Raw genomic sequence first — 19,882 nt, 5'->3', positions numbered from 1 at the left:
AAAAGATTAAATTATGAACTAAAAAGAACAGAGGGAGGATTTGGTTTAGAAAGCCAATGATTCATGTAATGTAGGGATGAAAAACACCTATGAATCATCTAGCCTACTGTCCCTTGCAGGGTAGGATTGTTCTCTCGTCTATTGTATATTGTATTGTTAGTTTACCCCTACAAAAAAGAGGTAGTTTGAAACCTGAAGTTAGATTAGAAACCCTCACCATTTCCTAATGAAATAGCCCTTCCTGGCCCACCTAACAGCTCTGGACACATTGATTGATTGGATTGATTGAATGTAGTCTCTACTTCCTTGTGATGTAAGACTAGGTTTCTCATTTCTTACCATAAGATTATTTTGAACTATAACAAGCATTCTGGTAAATAACCATACTTAACTCGCAGTTTTGTTTATTTTTGTCCTTTTTTATTAATGAAAAACCACGGTCACCACTCATGTTCAGAGTGATCAGATAAATACCAGACTATCATAATAGCTTGAATCATTTTGGCCAAATGAAACTAAAATCAAACAGTCATATGTTCTATATAGAATGATACGGTATCTTCATCTGGCCCTAGCTATGGCAGCAAAGCAGCAGTGTATAAGACCAATCATCATAGGAGACTCTGGTTACCACAGACCATGCATCTCAGAAATAAAAATATCTTTGGTAACTGACCCCCTTCCCTGCAGCAAGTAGGTAGTATACCCCTAAGGAAGCAGAAGAAGATTTGATATTACAGAGTACAAATTAAAAGCAGGGCCACCAAATATAGTAAAAGCACCTACACCTATGCCCATCACTTAGTAAGACAGTACAACTGGCAGCAAGATGAAGGCTGTGTCAAAAGCTATCTTTCTATATATAGAATGCGCATTTTTCATTCAATACATGTTTATTAGCAGCAATAATAAAATATTGGCAGTTATAAATGTTGCACAAAAGTTCTACAAGTCTTTCTGGAACATCCACATTTAGAAGCTGGAAGAGTTAGTTGCATTTGCTGAATCTGTTTTCAAGCAGAAAATATATAAAGCATATCCAAACTGAAAATTCTGCTTTTAAACTCTTAACTGTTTTTCAGACAAAAATATCAGGTTGAAGCCAAAAGATTTCACACAACTCTGAATATACAAAGTTAACTGCTGTGCAAAGAAGTTGTTCAGCTTAAATTTTTGTTGTGAAAGCCACCATGAGCAAAAGATAAAATTTACACAAGATGTTGAAGCAGCACATACATGTACCTACATGTTCATAGAACTCTACAGAGAGGCAAGGCATTCCTCATGTACTTCAAATGCACCTCAATTTAATTTTCAGTTGTAACACACTCAAAATATTTTCCCCAAAATAATGCAATTTCAGTGGCTACATAATTTATTTCCAATCACAGCTAATCATATTTCAACAAGAACTAGGATTTCAGCTATGTTAATAAGATCATAAATTGTATTTTGAAACAGCAGGAGAATTCACTGGATAATATGGATTCACTGAAGGCTAATAAAACATATTGAACAAGAGAGAAAAACATAACTGCAAATTCATAGAGCGTTGAGAAATTACAATTTTTAGCAATTAATATGTATTTTCCCATTCCTCCCCCTTATATACAGATTTTTCTAAAAGATGACATTTTCCTCCAACTGAGGCAACACAAAATGTTCTTTCTGACTGATCATACACAATATGCCTCTCTTTCCAGAGAGCTCTGGATAGTAATTTATCCAATAGAGAACATTTTGTGAATCATGATTTATAAATCAGAGGACAAAATACTTCACCACACTATTGGTAGAGATCTAGGAAAATATTTAGCAATACAAACAGAAAAATATTTCTTTTTGTTTCGAGATTAAAAGAGTATCCAGATCATGGTCATCACAGTCACAATGCTGAAGGCTGTTTTACTAACCACTGTGGCTGGACCCTTGTTGCAAAAGTCCTTTTGGCAGCAGAAGAAATGAAAGTTGTCAACACCAAAATCATCAGCAATCTCATTCATGTTGCATCGGGCGTGTTTCCAGCAGGTATAGGTTTTCAAATTATCTTTCCAAAAAAAGTAAAAAATAGAAAAAATCAGAAGCAGGATATTAATCATAAAATTGGAAGGAACCTTGAAAGGTCATCAAGTCAAGTCCCCTGCTATCATGGCCAGACCAAGCACTATCTAGTCTGTTCCTGACAGATGTTTGTCTAACCTGTTTGTAAAATCTCCATCATTGAAGATTAAGATCTCCCTAGCCAATTTATTCCAGTACTTAACCACCTGGTTTTTCCAAATGACCAATCTTTTTTTTTTTTATAAAGTACCCCCTTTGAAAAACAGTATAAGTACTCCCAGTTCCTGAAGTTTTCAGACACAAAATTTTTTTCTACCATTGCAACACATTTGTTTAAACAACTTAATCATAGTCGGACGGGCGATGAAATTTTTGGGTGTAAAAAGTACAGAAATAATAAAGCACTGTAAAACTTAAAACAAAAATTCAGTTTTCTCCAAATTTGAGTTGTGTTGACATACCCCCTCCCAGACTTCTCTCGAGTACCCTTGAGGGTACTCCTACCACTGGTTAAGAAACACTGGTCTAATCTAAACCTCCTTTGCTGCAATTTAAGCCCATTGCTTCTTGTCCTATCATCAAGAATGAAGGAGAATAATTTTTCTCCTTCCTTCGTGTAACAACATTTTAGTACTTGAAAGCTCCTGTATCCCCTCTCGATCTTCTCTTTTCCACACTAAACAAACCCAGTTATTTTAATCTTCCCTCACAGATTATGTTTTCTGGACCTTAAATCATGTTTTTGTTGCTCTTCTCTGGACCTTCTCCAATTTGTCCATCTATTTCCTGAAATGTGGTATCCAGAATTGGACACAATACTCCAGCTGAGGCCTAATCAACACAGAGCAGAGTGAAAGAATTACTTCTCATGTTTTGCTCACAACACTCTTGTTAATGCATCCCAGAATCTAGTTTGCTTTTTTTGCAGCAGTATCACACTGTTGACTCATGTTTAACTTGTCATCCACTATGACCCCTAGATCCTTTTCTGCAGTACTCATTTCCCTTTTGTATGTGTAAAACTGATTATTTCTTCCTAAGTGGAGTACTTTGCATTTGTCCTTATTGACTTTCCTCCTATTTACCTCAGATGATTTCTCCAGTTTGTCCAGATCATCCTGAATTATAATTCTATCACCCTAAGCACTTGTTAGCCCTCCCAGATTGGTATCATCCACAAACTTTATTAGTATTCTCTCTCTGACATTATCTACATCATTGATGAAGATATTAAACAGAACTGGTCCCAAAACTGATTCCTATGGAACCCTACTTGTTATGGCATTCCAGCATGACTGCAAATCATAACTACTCTCAGAGAACAGTTACCCAACCAATTATGCACCCACCTTACGATAGCCCCATCCAGATTGTATTTCCCTAGTTTATTAATGAGAAAGTCATGCAAGACTATATCAAATGCTTTGCCATAGTCTAAGTATACCAGATCTACTGGTTTCCCCTTATCCACAAGGCTTGTTATCCTAACAGGGAAAGCTGTCAGGCTGGTCTGATATGATTTGTTCTTTACAAATCCATGCCGACTGTTACTTATCACCTTATCTTCCAGATGGATTCCTTAATTATTTTCCTATTTTAACTTCTGAACCTACCTAATTTTCATACTGGAATGTTTGCTTCTCTACAGAAAGAAGAAAGACTGCTCTAGTCTAAACATACCCAATTCTTGTTGTTCAAGCTCCTTTCAACATGTTCCTTTGCTCTTCTCTGAGCATGCACTATAAATATGCGGATGGGAACACAACATGTGAGGTGACAATGGGTGTATCTTCAGCTCAGTAGTAGCTTGAGACATGAGCAATCAGTGAAGGGAGGGCTGGGGGAGGCAAACCCCCAGCCCCAACCCCACCCGCAGTCCTGCCCCTTCCACTGAGGCCCTCCCCCCCGGACCCAAGCCTTCTTCCCACCATGAGGATGTCAGCCAGCATACCGTATGCGCGCCCCCGCACCACCATGAGGAGGAGGAGAGTGTGGGTGGGTGCACACACACTCACCCCAGCCTCCCTGGCCCCTGAGCACAGGGAGGGAGGGCAGCGAGTGGCTCCAGCCTCCACCCTCTGAGTGCTCCAGAGCCAGGGTCCCTGAGGGAAGCAATGCTCCATCCCCAGAACACCTACAGTAGGCATTCTGGGGGTGGAGTGTAGGCAGGGCCAGGCTAGCAGTTTGCGAAGGCAATGCCTTCCCTTGCTTAGCATACCAGCTGTCCATAGCTTGAGATATGACTCTAGTATTCCCTCTAACTTAATGTCTACATGCAAATCTCTAGCTTAGCTGAAATAGTGAGTGAAATAGTGAAAACTTGAGCTAGATGGTTATCAGGGCTCTGCATTCAAACTCAAGCGCTGCTGTCCCTCAAGCTAATAATGCAGTGGGGATGCAGTTACGTTGTGTTAGCAAAACTCATAAGCTGCACGTAGTGACTGGATTAGTAGCTGGAGTGTTCTTTTAAAGGGAAATCTGGGATAAACTATTCATTGCTGGATAGTGCCCAGTTCGTGCTTAGTTCTCATCACAGCTTCAACAGGTTAATGAAAAATACTAATACTGTCTCTTTCAGGGTGTACCAGTGAAGTTTCCTTCATGCTCATGAATTCACGGCAATGCAGCTTTAATATTTTTTGGCAATGATGGAACCAAGAGGCATTTAAAGAGTTCCCATTATCACAAGACACCATTCCTGTTTTGGAGAAAAAGAATGAAATGGGGGCAGGGAAGAGGGAGTGTGTGTGGTGGAATCTAAGGATAGTAGAAACATATTTCAGTCTGGCAGTCTTTGTTTTTACAAAAGAAGTTAGTGCAACTTCCTCATGTAAATAGTACCTAATTCACAAAGGCAAAATGTTCAGCTGATGTGAAAGAATACATGGAAACTCGTGTATGGCTTATTTCAATTTTAGTTTTCTAAAAATATACAAGATTTTCTACATAGCCTTTTGCATTGCTTTAATTGATTCAATTTCAAATTTCAAATACAGTTAAGATGGGGCTTGTCTACATGAGAAAGTCACACTTAGTTAAAGGCTCCATTTACAGCTTACCACATGATATCCCAGCCAGTCTTGTAAGAATTCTAACATACAAAACATAAGAGGCAAAGCCACCATTTGGTTTGGTTTGAGCACTATGGGATCTCTGACTAAGAAGGCTGTTGTTTACGCAAGAGTCTGTAACCTTTAAAAAGTTAGATGTGGAGTAAAACCAGATCCAAAAAAAAACAAAAAAAACCACCTTGTAGTCACTGGCTTCTTTTAGTTTATGCTTAAAGAAATAATTGTAGACTAACTTGCTCCAATGAAGTCCACATTGATAGCACACTTAGACCATGTCTTCACTAAATGGAAGATTAATGCTGCTGTGATCGATCTTCCGGAGTTCAATTTAGCCTGTCTAGTTAAGACCTGCTAAATCAAACTGAGGGCACCCCCTTCAGCAGCTAACCGATACTCCTGCTCCTGTGAGGAATAAGGGAAGCCAATGGGAGTATTTGCTCCTGTTGGCCTTCCACTGTGGGAGCAGTGGGGAAACTCGAATCAAGTTATGTCGACTTCAGCTACATAATTAGTAGAGTTGCATATATTGAACTAGCCTTGCCCTTTAACGCAGGCCTTACTGAGTATGTAGTTCTGTGCAGTTTGACCAGCTGCTTCGGTTCTTAGCTTCTTTATCAGGAAGAACATTCTATCCCTTAACAATCCTCTCTTTTCTGAAGGACTATCATTTATAAGAGCTTAACCATTTATGCTTTCCTAGCATTCTCTTAGCATTTCTCTGACTACTAGAAAGTATAAATCATATAATGGAAAAATATGATTAAGGCCAGAAAACAGACATTCTTCCTATATGGTTTCCTACAATTCCTCATTCCTTGCTGTTTCTCAGAAAAAGTGAAATGTTCGTGTTATCTACATTGAATATTAAACATGTGTTAAAAAACCCAACCTTGTTCCTCAGGCAGATTCATGTTTTCAGGTCTAACTTCTACGGCTAGATTATATATATCTGGCTTTTTGCTATTCTTCAGTGAAAAGCGTGTACCCAATATTCTAGGTGCCCATGACAATTTTTGAAAGACATAAGTAGATATGACATTCTGGTGTCAAAAAAATTGTTAATTTTTTTGAAAAATGCTTCAGTTCTAAATTTTTGACCATAAGTTTATTTTAATATAAGCTGTATTTATGATGAGAAGAAATTATGTGAAGTACACTTTATTCACTAGAGTTTTATGCAACCTTGCTGTTAATTCATTCACTTGAACAACTTCAATTTGTTTTATTTACCTGGATATAAGACAAATGTGTGTATCTGATGTACAATACTGCTGTCTAGCTTCATCAGGTGCTCAAAACACCAAAATGTACTGATGGTTATTATCAGGGCTTGACAAATGCACTCACCCGCTCGCCCGTGGTGAGTAGATTTTGCCAGCTGGCGAGTGCAGGGGCGGACTGGCCCAGTGGGCAGTTGTGATGGGCTGGCCGAAGCCTGCACTACGGGCGGTGCTGCCCCATCCAATCCGCCAGCCGGCGGAGGAGCAGAGCACTGCTGGGGAGGGGAAACTGCGGCCATTGTCAGCACTGGGCTGCCTGCGTGCAGCTGTGGCGCGAGGAGGCGGGGCATCGGCAGACGCCAGGACGCTGGTGTGACGTGGTCCGGCCCGGCCAATTTTAAAGGGCTGCAGCAACTCGGCTCTGGCTGCATGTCCCTGCAAGCTGGCTGCAGCACGCGGTGGAGCCAGGCCCCGCCTTGCCAACTCCAGTCCTGCTACGGCCCCAGCCCCAACCCCTCGCCAGCGAGAGACCGCTCCCAGCCGACCGCCCGGCTCACTGCGCCCGCCCCGCGCCCCATCTGGCTCCTGCCACCCATTCCCCACGCTGCCCCTGCACCCCAGATCCCCTGCTCTCCCTCTGGTTCTGCGCCACCCTTGCACCCCGCACTCTGCTCCCCCCAATCCCTGCTCCCCCCCCCAGCTCTGTGCTGCCCATTCCCTGCACTGCCCCTAGACCCCGATCCCTCTGCCCCTCCCGTTCCCTGCGTCCCATTCCCCGGGCCTCCACTGCACCCCGTACACTGCTCCCTCCGATCCCTGTGTCCCTCTGCCTCCATGCCTCCTGTTCCCCGCGCCACCCCTGTCCCGTTTCCCCCCCACACACACTGTTCCCTGCACCCTTCTGGCTCTGTGCTGTCCCTGCATCCTGTTTCCCCTGTGCGTTGAGAGTGAGGGGTGCTTGTCCATAGGGAGGAGCTGGACAGGGCAGGGAAAAGGCTGCTGTGACCCACAGCAAGTGAAAGGGGGAGTTCACTTGAAGCGCCTTTGCCTTTATGGGGAAAAAATGAATGAAAATGCTATTTGCTATTTATAGGGCTAAAATGCTGGGACAAAAATGAAAACAAACAAACAAAAAGCATTGCAAAATGCAAACGTGTAAAAGACAACAAAAAGGGGGGCAATGTTTTGCTTGGCCCTGAGGGAGGGGAAGTGGCTGGGCTGGGGTGTGGGGAGAGGAGGGGAAAAATATGGGGAAAGGGGCTTGTGCTGAGGGGAGGGGAGGAGGTCAGGAGAAGAAGAAGAAAGGGGAAGGCACCAAGGAACAGGGGTGCAGGAGAGACAAATCCCAGGGGGCCAAGTGCAGACAATGAGGAAACGGGCAGAAGGGGAGGTGTCAGTGGGAGGGGGGAACAGGCTGATGCTGGGAGAGGAGAGGGTACGGTCACTGGGGGCTAGAGGGAGGAGGGGGAGGTGCTGGGAGAAGGCTTGAAAGAAGGGGTGGGCATGAGGAAGGCGGGGACGAAGCAAGGCATGTGTGAGGGCACAGGGGCATGAGGGGAATGGGGGCAGAGGGTGTTGAGGGGGTAGGTATCAGGGAAAAAGAGGGCAAAGGGGGCGGGGCAGTGAGGGAAGGGGGAGGAACCAGGAGGGTGCAGGTGCCAGGAGATTCTGCGGGTGAAGCAGAAGGGCAGACACCTGCAGGGGAGGGACCAGCATCAGAGGAGAGAGGCAGGGCAGGTGTGTAGAGGGAGGTGTTAGGAGAGGGGATGAGGAGGGGTAGCTCATTTGATCAGAGTGGGGCTACTGGAGGAGTGGGCACAGGGGGGAGAGAAGGGCTGGTGGAGAGGGGCAGGTCTCAGGAAGGCTGAGGGCAGCGAGAAGGGCAGGAGTCAGGACAGCAGAGAAGGGTGAGGGGTTGGGGGGCAGCAGGCACCAGGGGAGCTGATGGAGCAAGGAGAGGAAACATGGCATCAGAGGGAAAAGGTAGAAGTTTATTTATTAATAACTTGGGTGATATTTATTAAGAACGTACTAGTAATTACTGTTCTTATTCTTATTAGGAATTTATGCCATTAAAAAAAAAACACTTTTTGGGGGGTGGGGTTGGGGGGAGGGTGGCGAGTCCCTTTTTTGTCTGGCAATTAGGCTTTTCCATAATTTGTCGAGCCCTGGTTATTATCATCAAGTTATTAAAATAGTCTTTCATCCTGACCTGAATTAACAAATCAGACACTTCCAGACTGCAAATGCACAGACTTTGAATGAGTTAATGTTACTGTATTTTTTTCCCCTGTGGGACAGGATACATACGAAGCTTGATCTGTAAGCAAGTATCATCTCCATGGGTGCAGGTAGCATTGGTTGAACACAGCAAAGGACTATTTGCGCAAGTGTAACACCTCAGAGCATATCCTAAACAAGAAAAGAATATTTGTCATTACATGCGAACTAGTTACTTTCCTAATACAAATTCAAAATTCTCATAATGAAGGACTTTTCAATATCTGTTAGACCATTTTAAATCCTCAAATAAAAAAGACTATACTACTTTAAGTAGTGCAAGAGCCTCTTAGATTGCAAATTATTTATAAGTCTCTCAGTTTTTCACCCCAAATTCAGAAAAACAGCAGCTGCATATGAATAAAGCAAATTGGGACTGCAGCCAACTGCTGCAATGCATAGATTCAGCCCTAACCTTTACCAGTCCAGGGATGTTAACCTTGAGTTCGCTACATCTTTGTTTCACTGGTGGTATCAATGCAGAACTTCTCATCCTTTTAATCAGGTGATTTGTCCTTTCTCGTTGCTGTTTGCCCCACACCTCACCCCTTCTTTCTTTCCATCATCCCATCTCTTCAGTTCCCATGCATGTGCCCATAAATCTTCAACACCATGATAGTGACATTTTTCCTAATCCTGACTGCTAGCACATCCCCTTCCTATCATTAACCTTTTTGTATCTCCTGGTCTAATTTCCTTTTTCTATCTAAATTATCTTAGGCATGAAGTAGGCCTTAATCCTGAGGCATGGGTTATCTGTAGTGGTATAAGAAGGATCTTATGTGACAAGTGAGGCTTTTTTTTTAATTCCATATTAGGGGGCTGCCCCCTGCTCACTATGCTCACCAACCCCCTGCTCTCTGGCTGTGAAAACTCCCTGCTTGTTACACTCACCAGACCCCCTCTCTGACTGCTTTAGTGGCTAGAGAGCCTGATGAAGTTATTGTGTCATAGGAAAAAATTTTTTTAATTAATTTAGAGAGAGAGAGAGAGAGAGAGAGAAAGAAGTTGCATGATAAGCCTACATTTGAGCAAAGAGCGAAGGAAAGATCTTGAAAGGCAATTCACTATAAAGTTAAACCTCATTTTTGGACAGATACTTATTTTAGCTTTTTCTGTTCTCCTAGATATAAGGATAGAGGGAGGAGACACCACTTTTCTATGTCCCTGGAAATTTCTTATAATAAACACAATGTTGGGAAGATTTGGGATTTTAATACATGAATAAGTTATTTCCTTGCACATTCAAAGTGCAAAATGTTGAAACTGAGAAGAATCTGGTCTTTTGAATATATTTATCTCTGATTTAGTCCAGTCAATGCAAAACCCAGAGATCTTTCCAAAATCATCAACTACAGGCAGTAATGATGGGATAGAAGATGGATTCTTCAATGGTACAAAAATGTCATTATCATATAAACTGATTTAGTTTGCTTTCCTGATTATAGCCAGACTTTCAGTGATGGAGTGATGAGGAATACTGTATACAATATTACCAGTGATTCGAGCGAGACATTAAAAGACAGGGGCAAAAGTAAGCAGTATAATTCCATTAGTTGATCATGAAGCAAGGGGAGAGTTGTACACTATAATGGACCCAATTTGGGAATACAGATCAAAATCCAAATTTGTTTAGGATAGCCATTAGATAAGATCATTCAACCCTATCAATTCTCTGCACCTAGAGATAATGCAGTGGAGGGGAAATCTGACATCTGAGCTTGCTGGATCAAGTGAGTGATTTTTTTTCCTTGTTTTCTTAGCAGCCATTCTTCCTTTAAGGAAAACAGCCTGATCTGTGGGTATATTTAATGGGGTGATGTGTTCACTTGTGTAGCTAACTTTTTTATATTGATTTTGCCATCTGTGATCAATAGAAATATGAGACGGAAGGCATCACAGTTGCAACCACCCTTATTCTTTTTAATATTAAAGTAATGAAAATGCGTATATCCTAAGACATGGTTCCTTTATGGAATATTTCAGTGAAGACATTTGAAAAAATAGGTCTTCTAGTTCAGTCCCCTGCACTCAAGGCAGAACTATGTATTAACTACTAGACCATTTCTGGCAGGTGTTTGTCTAACCTGTTCTTAAAAACCTCCAGCAACAAATTCCAACACCTAGGAGGCAATTTGTTCCAGTGCTTAACCACTCTAACAGTTAGGAAGTTTTTCCTGATGTCTAACCTAACCTTCCCTTGTTGCAATTTAAGCCCTTTGCGTCTTTTCCTAGCCTCTGAGGTTAATGAGAACAATTTTTCACCTTCCTCCTTATAAGTAATCTTTTACAGACTTGAAAACTATTATGTCACCCCTTAGTCTTTTTTTTTAATCAAAACTAAACAAATTTATTGTTTTAGTTTTTCCTGATAGAAAACAAGACCTAAATAAGGACTTTTCAGCTTGGAAAAGAAGAGACTAATGGGGTATATGATAGATGTTTATAAAATGATGAGTGGTGTTGAGAAAGTGAATAAGGAAAAGTTATTTACTTGTTCCCATAATATAAGAACCAGGGGCCACCAAATGAAATTAATGGGCAGCAGGTTTAACACACATAGAAAGAAGTTCTTCTTCACACAGCCAACCTGTAGAACTCCTTGCCTGAGGAGGTTGTGAAGGCCAGGACTATAACAGGGTTTAAAAGAGAACTTGATAAATTCATGGAGGTTAAGTTCATTAATGGCTATTAGCCAGGATGGGTAAGGAATTGTGTCCTACCCTCTGTTTGTCAGAGGGTGGAGATGGATAGCAGGAGAGAGACCACTTGATTATTACCTGTTTGGTTCACTCCCTCTAGGGCACCTGGCATTGGCCACTGTTGGCAGACAGGATACTGGGCTGGATGGACCTTTGGTCTGATCCAGTATGGCCATTCTTATGTTCTTAAGCCTTTAATCATTTTTGTTGCTCTTTTCTGAACTTTCTCCAATTTGTCCAGGTCTTCCCTGAAATGTGGTACCCAGAATTGTACAGAGTACTCCAGATGAAACCTTATCAGTGCAGAGTATATTGGAAGAATTACTTCTCGTGTCTTGCATACAAGATTTATTTTGATATATCCCAGAATGATCAGGGTTTTTTTGCAATTGTGTTACACTGTTGATTCATATTTAGCTTGTAATCCAACATAACTCCCAGTCCTCTTTCCTAGGCATTGTTCATTTTGTACTCCTAGGTGGAGTACTTTGTTTTGTTTTCATTAAAATTCAAAAGGATCTGGACAAACTGGAGAAATGGTCTGAGGTAAATAAAAATGAAAGTTCAATCTCTTCTTCTAAAGCACTTGAAACTCAGATTAGTATTGTCTGCAAACTAAGTGTATTCTCTGTGTCATTATTTAAATCACTTATGAAGATATTGAACATAACCAGACCCAGGACCAGTATGCCCTTCCAGCTTGACTGAACCACTGGTATCTGCTCTCTGAGAATGATTTTCTAATCAGTTATGCACCCACCTTGAGCTATCTTTCCCTAGTTTGTTTATGAGAAAGTCATTCAAGACAGAAAAAAAAGAGGATAAAGGATAAATTCTGTGGCCTTTGTACATAAGTGTTTCAGCTTTTCTGGCAGCATTCATTAATGTTATATTATCTTTGAACTTCAACGTCTTGAATATGATGGGTTTGAGACTGTCTTGCACCAGGCATTTGAGACACTCTTTCATTATCTAATGGAGGCAACTGTGGTGCCAATTTAAATACGTCAGAGAGCAGTTTCTGAAGGAAGCTGATAATATCCTTCTCCTCTAGTCTCTCAGCAATGCCCAAGAGGCAAAGATTGTGTCTTCAAGATCTGTTTTTGAAATCATCCTATTTATCCTAGTCTAAGCTTTAAGGAGGCAGTTCCTTCTTTAATTTCCTTAATTTCAATGGCAGCCTTTTGTAGCTAATTTTCCAAGTGAGTTATTTGGGATTTTACATCACATGCATCTTGAGAGAGGCCACACATATCTTTTGAGATTGAATCCAATATATCAGTTCGGCAGGGCTCGCCAGGTGGCGGCGAGCTCTGTTTGTGTGCTGTGTGGAATAATTTAAAATCGAGGGCAGAAACTTATTACCAGTTTGCCAGGAAAGTAACTGTTAGAGATGAATTGATGTGTTTTGGAGGTCTGAAACAAGGCAGCCATTCTCCTGCCAGGTGCCATGTGACCCACTGCTTCTTCCTTTCCCCAGTCCTTCTTGGGGAAGGAAACAAAAGCTCCAAACCCAAATTTCTTTTTCCATAGGTTGCCAAAGGACTAGATAGAAAAATCAAGCAAGAAGGGAAAGGATGGGAAGGGCTAAGAAAAGAATGGAGCAGGAAAAGTGCAAATCCTACCCTTAAAAAAAAAAACCCATACCCAGTTCACACAGAGAGACAGACAACTTTGAAAAGTCTATTTTTAAAAGTTTTTTTTAATTCACAATTCAGATTTTTAAATAAAAAAATTAATCTTGACCACACCAAAGGATGATCTGTAAGATTTCTTTAGCAAGTACCATCCTCCTGAAGGCAAAGTCTACTCTACACAACAGAAAAAATTATCCTATTTAAAAATAGAATCTAAAAAAAATAACTGAAATTTAAATTTGCTTCCACCAAATATTGTTTTTATCCCGTTGTCCCCCAATTCTGCCCAATACTTTGTATCCAGTTTATACTTGGCAATCTTCTGCTGATATTATATCAATGAAACAGGATATTTTGTTCCTATACTGTGATGGGATGCTCGCTGTATATTTGCATTCCTGCTTCAGCTTGAAAGCTTTCTGTTACAGAAATCCACCTCCACCCTTGGACCTGCCCTCACCACAGAAAGCAACACTGATATGTTTATATAAGCTGCACTGCTCTCTCCCTCCCCAACTATCAGTAACCACATTTTGTACTTTTGTAATGTGTTCATTCAAAATCTGCAGGATACCTACCAGAATTGCAATAAGCAATCAGAACAATGAAGACAGTGAACAGGATACAGTTCATTTTGTTCATATTTCTTCCAGATTCTGGAAGTAAGAATAAATGAAAAATGGTTATATGTTCCTTAATTTATAAAACTGAAAACCAATGAAAGTTCTGATTCAAAAAAAGACTAAGGTCTAGTATTCTGAACATGTGAATAGGAGTCAGGAAGTCCCAAATTCTAATCTTGGCCCAGACAGATTATTTTTGTGACATTGGGCAAATCACATTACTTTTACATGCTCAGCTTCCTTCATGTGTAAAACGGGGATGATAGTCACTTACCTTACAAAAGGGATGTACTGAAGAATAATTCACTGGTATTTGATACAAAGTTTATTGACATCAGAAGGCTTTGGACAAAGCCCTTGACATTTGCAAAACATTAAGATATCACATCTGCAAAGAATTATTGGATACCAGAGACAGTTGTGGCAGATACCCAGGAAAAGAACACTAGAACATTGTGTCGTCATGAGGCAGTGCCCAGACATGCCTAATTTACTGACGTCTGCTCTCTGTGTTTTCTATTTTTTTCTTGATAGCCTACCAGACCCAAATTAGACTTGCCTGTTGGAGCACAATACAACTCCTGTTTGTAGCACATTTCCCCCCTCCCACCCATCTTTTCATCTCAAGTTGTTTGGCTGTTTGAGTATGTGTCACAGAGCACCAGGGGCTTTTTTTTACAGCACATCTCATCTTTACTAGATGCATCATTTCATGAACAAGCTTTTAAGGCTCAGTACAATTCCAAAAAGAAAAGGGGAAGGGAGAAATAAGGGGACATCCACATATATGTATCCCTAAGACAACTGTGCCAAAACCAATGGCACAAGATTTCATGGGCAAAAACTAAGACTGGCAATTAGTAGGTGTTAATGCCTGGGATTAACACAGGGCAGAATTAATGTGTTAAAAAAATTAACTTGCGTTAATCACAGATATCTGCAAACCAGCATGAGCTGCTCCAGAGCCTCTCTGGAGAGGCGTAGTAATGCAAACTGCCACCAGGGGGAGAATGGAAAAACGAAGCAGCCAAAAAGGAGGAAAAAACCCTGAAGCTCCAATAGAGGAGTAAACAAGAAAAGTTTACCCAGAATCCCTTACCCAGCTGTTCTGTTCCTCCTGTGCCTGGCTCGGGGGCGGGGCTCGTTCAGAGGGAGGGGTGAGTTCATTTGGATGGAGGCTCTGTGGGGTCTGGCTCAGGGGGAGGGGTGAGTGCTTTGGGATGGGGGGCTGGCTCTGTGGGAAGTGTGAGTGCATTGGGATGGCTCTTGGGAGAGAGGTGGGTGCATTAGGGTTACTTATAATTTTTTAAAATAAAAGATACTTTATACCACTTTATACCAAAAAGAACAACTTTAAAAAATAATCCGGTTACATTTTTAAAAGACTAACAAACATATAGATCAGGAATGTCAAACTTGAAGCCCACTGAGGGGCACAAATTAAAACTGATAGCTTTCAGGGACACCAAAGAAAATGTACTTCCATTGGAAAATTGTAATTATTTATTTTTATAGATTATGTTTTAGGTATATTTTATAATACTTTTCAGGTCTTGTTTTAATATAGTACAATAATTTGATGTGTAAAATTGTTATTTACTCAAAATAATTTTTAATTTAAATATAAATTTAAGGTACTTTTAAATTTTGTACATGATACATAATTCGTTTTGTTGAAATAAAAACAAGTATAGACCATGGTCAATCAAATAGAACAGGCTTCTGTAAAAATTTCAGATACTTTGTAAGTTTGAGATTTTGCATAAACATAATTATTCGTGCAATTGCAAAAAATTGACATATATTTGATATAAAATTAATATACATTTTGTGATTTTATTTGGAAATAAATAAATAAAACCCAAAACATTAACAAAATATCTCCCTCCACTGCCCCAGAGCCAGGCACTCCCAAATCCCCGTTCTAACCCAATTCCTCTCTGTTCCCCCAAAGAACCCCCCTCTAACCCAATGCCTTCTCCCTCCCCCCCAGACCCAGGCACTCCCAGCCCCTCCCCCCATACCTAATACCTGGGTCCCAGAGCTAGTGTCGCTGCTGCCACACATTCCTTCCTCAGGCACTGGGGAGGTGTGAGCACAGCAGCCAACTGTGAGCAGGCACTTGATGCCTATGCCAAGCAGCTCAGCCAGCCGTGATCTGCACTCGGCCATGTGCTCCAAGTGGCCAATGAGCCGCACTTTATTCTTTTATAAAATCTTGTGGCAGGCACAAAAAATTTTGATTGGGCCACATGCAGCCCGCCAGAAGCCTGTTTGACATGCCTGATGTAGATGGTATCATGAGCTTTTGTAGGCACAACCCAGTCCCACCCATGAAAGCTCATGATACCATCTACAAAGGTTGGGCAAAAATTTTTGCCCGGGGGTCACTTCAAAAATGTTTGAAGTAGCCCTGGATCACCACGGAAGGGGTGGGCACTAAACAGGAAGGGGTGGGGCTACCCAGACCATGATTGGTCTGGGGTGGAGGAGCCCCTTTGCCTCCTCCTTCCCACTAGGAACCCATGTCTCTAGTAGGGCAAGAGGAGGCATTGTGCGCTCTCCCACCCTAAGGATAATCAAGACTTGAGGGCGGGGGAGCGCGGGAAGCCTCCTCCTGCCTTGTGAGGAGTACGTGGTGCTTGGAAGTGCCATGTGCTGCTTGCTGGGTGGGGGCAGAGCAGAGAAAGCTTCATGTGCTCTCCCACCCCAAGCCCTAATTGGCCTGGGGCGGGGGAGCAGCAGGGCCTCAGCAGACCAGATCCGACCCATGGAAGCCCTTTTGCTTACCTCTGATCTACATGTTTTGTTAGTCTTTAAACTACTACTAGACTGTTTTGTTGTTTTTTTAAGTTTTTCCTGTTACAGATTAACTCAGCTACCCTTCTGAAGCTTATAAAAAGGGTTCTGTACTATTACATTCCCTTTTGCCTCCCTGTTTCCTTTCTCCTTTGATGAGTTGGGCAGGCAGGAGTTTTGGTAAAAATTTATCAGACATGCACACAGTGCCCGCTCTGCCTCAGCTGGTGCTGGATAATCAGAGCCTCAATGCTAAAGGAGTTGGAATTACTGAAGTGATAGATCGCCCCACGTTTTGTTGCCGATTTTCCATCTCCCAGTCATAGCAGAGACTTGGGATTATCCTGGCTTTCTCATCTAAAAGTCTTATACATGTTTGGATGTTGTGATTGTGAACACCTGGAGAGGCAGTCTGCTCAACGCAAAGTTGGCCTTGAATCTTGATATCTATGGCTTCAGTTGAATGGCTTGTGTGAAATTTGGAAGAGTGGCTCAGAGACCTCTCTCCTGTACTTAAGGATAGAATTTCATGGCAGCCTGAAGGAAAAAGTCCTCAGGGCAGACAGAAAGCCACGCGTGCAGGGTATCCTCAGCCTTAGGCTACTTATTGCTTCAAGTGCCTTCAAGAAAGTGAGGGTGTGTGTTAGTTTTATTTAAAAGTTTTTTGGAGTGTTATTGTAACAGGTAAGTTAATCTCTTACATTGATAACTCTCGTGTAGTTTTTTGCTGTACGATAATGTGAAAAAATTAGATTAACTAGGTAAGTAAATGGGCAGTTAGGAAACATTACAGATTGCTTATAATAAATGTATTAGGTATCTTGTTAGTATTTAAAGTGCTACTTAACTTTTTTCTTTTTGTTTTACCAAGATTTGACTAACACCGCTACCTCTCTATTACAATACATTTGATATGCTCAAAATCTTTTTTACTTTTATTCTTTAAAGCAATGTGTTACCCATTTGCTATAACAGTGGTTTTAAATGCTTGAATGAAATATAGTGATGAAATTCATATTTAGGTTGTATAACATTAACTTCTCATGTTTTATAAAACTTAGATATTTAAGAATTTGACATTTTTTATGTAAAAGACATGAACCTAATGAGAACGGGATATGAACAAATTAGAGAGAAAAAGATATTTAACAGAATGTAAACCACAAAACTATATAATTTATATGTCTATAGTTAGGATATTTATTGTTTAATTAATTACTTATTTTACTAAGAGGTGGATTATTTACAGTGGTGTAGTGAGGAGGGTGCAGGGAGGGGAAGTGGCCGCTGCGTGCCACACTAGTCATCCCTCTGCTCCTCCTCTGCTTGCCACCACCGGCTGGAGCTATCTCCTCCCCATCCTTCTGCCCCCAGTCTGACTCCCTCCACGTCCGCCAAAGGATTAGTGCATGCAGGACCCAGCCCCAAACTGGAGGGGGTCGGGTAAGACTCGGTACAAGCTCCCCCCACTTCTCCCAGGGTCGAGCTTAGCTATGCGCCAGGTTTGGGGCCCTACCATTTGGCAGGATGGAGCACCAATTTTGCCTTCATGGGCGCATAAAACCCTCGCTACGCCTCTGGCCTCGCTCCTAGGGGTGTGAAAATCAGTGTGGGGACCTCTGTACTACTTGAAGAGTGGGAATACCCAGTGCTTAATTTTTGCCTGGGCTTTGCCTTCGCTGAATCCCAGCACCTGTAGGCTTGGCATTTCATAGCTAGAGTCCTATAGCAATACAGGCAGTCCCCGACTTACGCGGATCCGACTTATGTCGGATCCGCAGTTACGAACACAGCTTTTCTCGCCCCGGAGGACACGGACTGCGGGACCTCGCGGTCCCGCCGCCCGTGTACTCCGGGGCGAGAAAAGCTGCTCCGCGTCTCCCTGGTCTGCAGACCAGGAAGACGCGGAGCAAAGCTGCGGAGGGGCTCGGGCAGCCGGGCAGCCCAGGTGCGCGGTGCTCGGGCAGCCCCAGCCCCGGGGCACATGCAGGCGCGCGGCGCCGGCCCCAGGTGCGCGGCTTGGGTGGCGGCAGCGGCACCAGGCCCACGGCACAAGGCGCTCGGGCGGCTCCAGCCCCGGGGCACATGCCGCAAGAGCATCCCCGCCCCTGGCATGCCCCAGGACACGCGGCCTCACCCCCCTGGGCACCCGGCGCGTGAGTGTCCCTGCCCCCGAGAGCCTCTAAAGGTTGGGGGCCACTGCTCTAGAGCAGCAAGGTGGTGATTTCTGGGGGACCCAAATCCCATCCCACCAGGTCTGAATCGCTGCCTCAGAAGCAATGGGGTAGAAGGGACAGACGGGAGCGGGGAGATGGGGTGAGGATGGCCTGGAAGAATGGGAAGAGCAGGCTGGATGGCGGAAGGAGGGTGAGGGGAGCGGCAGGGGGAGCCAGGGGTGGCGGGGTTGGGGAACAGGCAGGACAGTAGCATGAGGGGGAAGCTCCGGGACAGCTTGGACGGAGCCAGGCTCGATGTCCGCTCCCCTGCGGCGGAGTTTGCCCCTCCCCACAGAGAACTTTCTTCGAGGGCCCTTGTTCCCGCATGGCCCGGGGAGAGCCGAGACCCCAGCGGGAACTGGCCCTGCCTCCCCGCCCCGCCGCAGAGCCTCTGCGGCAAGCGCGGAGCCCCTCCCCGCCGCCCCCAGCTGCCCTTTTGCTGCAGCGCCCGGAGAGGCGGGGGCTGCAAGCTGCCTCCCGTGGGAGGGGGCGTCCGGCCCCAGGGAGCGGGGCACAAGGACGGGCTGCCTGCTCAGCGATGAGGGGCAGGAGGCTCTGCTCCCACCACAGCACAGCCTGTTCCCCTGCCTGGGGCAGCCACCTAGCCCGCCCGCTCCCGGTGGGAGAGGGGACTGGGAGGAAGAGCACACTTCGTGGGCAGCTGCAACCCCCCCCCCCCCCCATCCCCAGCCCGCGATGCGGCCGCTGCGCCTCTGCCCCGCGCTCCGGTCCCGCAGCCTCTACCTGCTCCTCGCCTCCACCCGTGCAGCGCCCGGCGCGTCCGCTGCGGAATGCGCTGCCCGGCTCAGTCAGCAGAGCGCAGCCAGCCCCTTGGCTTGTGCATCCCTCCCCGCCCCCGTTAACCCTCACACTGGCGCCACAGGGTAAGTCACTCCGCATGCGCGCAGAAACTGGGCTCCCTTTCTTGCCCAAAGGCTGGCGCAGGCGGATAGGTTCCTGCGCTGTGTGCGCGCCTCTGTGCCGGGGTCTCTTTCCCTCCCGCTAGCTGGTGCAGGGGTAGCCCTGGCCCCTCCAGGCAGTTTCCGCACTCCCTGCCGCCTCGGGGCAGTTTGTCAAGGAGCCGCAGGGAATGCATTCTGCCCTCCACACACAAGCACTGTAAGAAGTGGTACCCTGGCCTGGGGGCGCTGCACTCTAAGAAGCATCTCGTCCTTCTATCCCTTGCAACTAGTCCATCTGCTCCTACTTAAAGTAGTGGTCAAGGAGCTGAAGAAGCAAACAGCACATAGACGAAATGGATAGATGAGGCTAA

General features: G+C 44.0%; 1 protein-coding gene across 1 annotated transcript; it reads right to left on the bottom strand.

Annotated features, from left to right (window-relative positions):
- Window positions 1-390: 390 nt before the first annotated feature.
- On the bottom strand, window positions 391-19,408 carry LOC102451598 (CD59 glycoprotein-like). Its single transcript, XM_006127307.4, has 4 exons — window positions 19,354-19,408; window positions 13,550-13,627; window positions 8,663-8,764; window positions 391-2,047 (listed from the first exon to the last, which is right to left on the bottom strand). Exons 2-4 carry the CDS (start codon window positions 13,611-13,613, stop codon window positions 1,854-1,856), a joined length of 360 nt encoding a protein of 119 aa, XP_006127369.2. The 5' UTR covers window positions 13,614-13,627; window positions 19,354-19,408; the 3' UTR covers window positions 391-1,853.
- Between the last annotated feature and the right edge of the window lie 474 nt (window positions 19,409-19,882).

Source organism: Pelodiscus sinensis, chromosome 4 (assembly GCF_049634645.1).
Source record: "Pelodiscus sinensis isolate JC-2024 chromosome 4, ASM4963464v1, whole genome shotgun sequence".
Taxonomy (NCBI): domain Eukaryota; kingdom Metazoa; phylum Chordata; order Testudines; family Trionychidae; genus Pelodiscus; species Pelodiscus sinensis.
This window is presented reverse-complemented; position numbering and strand designations above follow the sequence as displayed.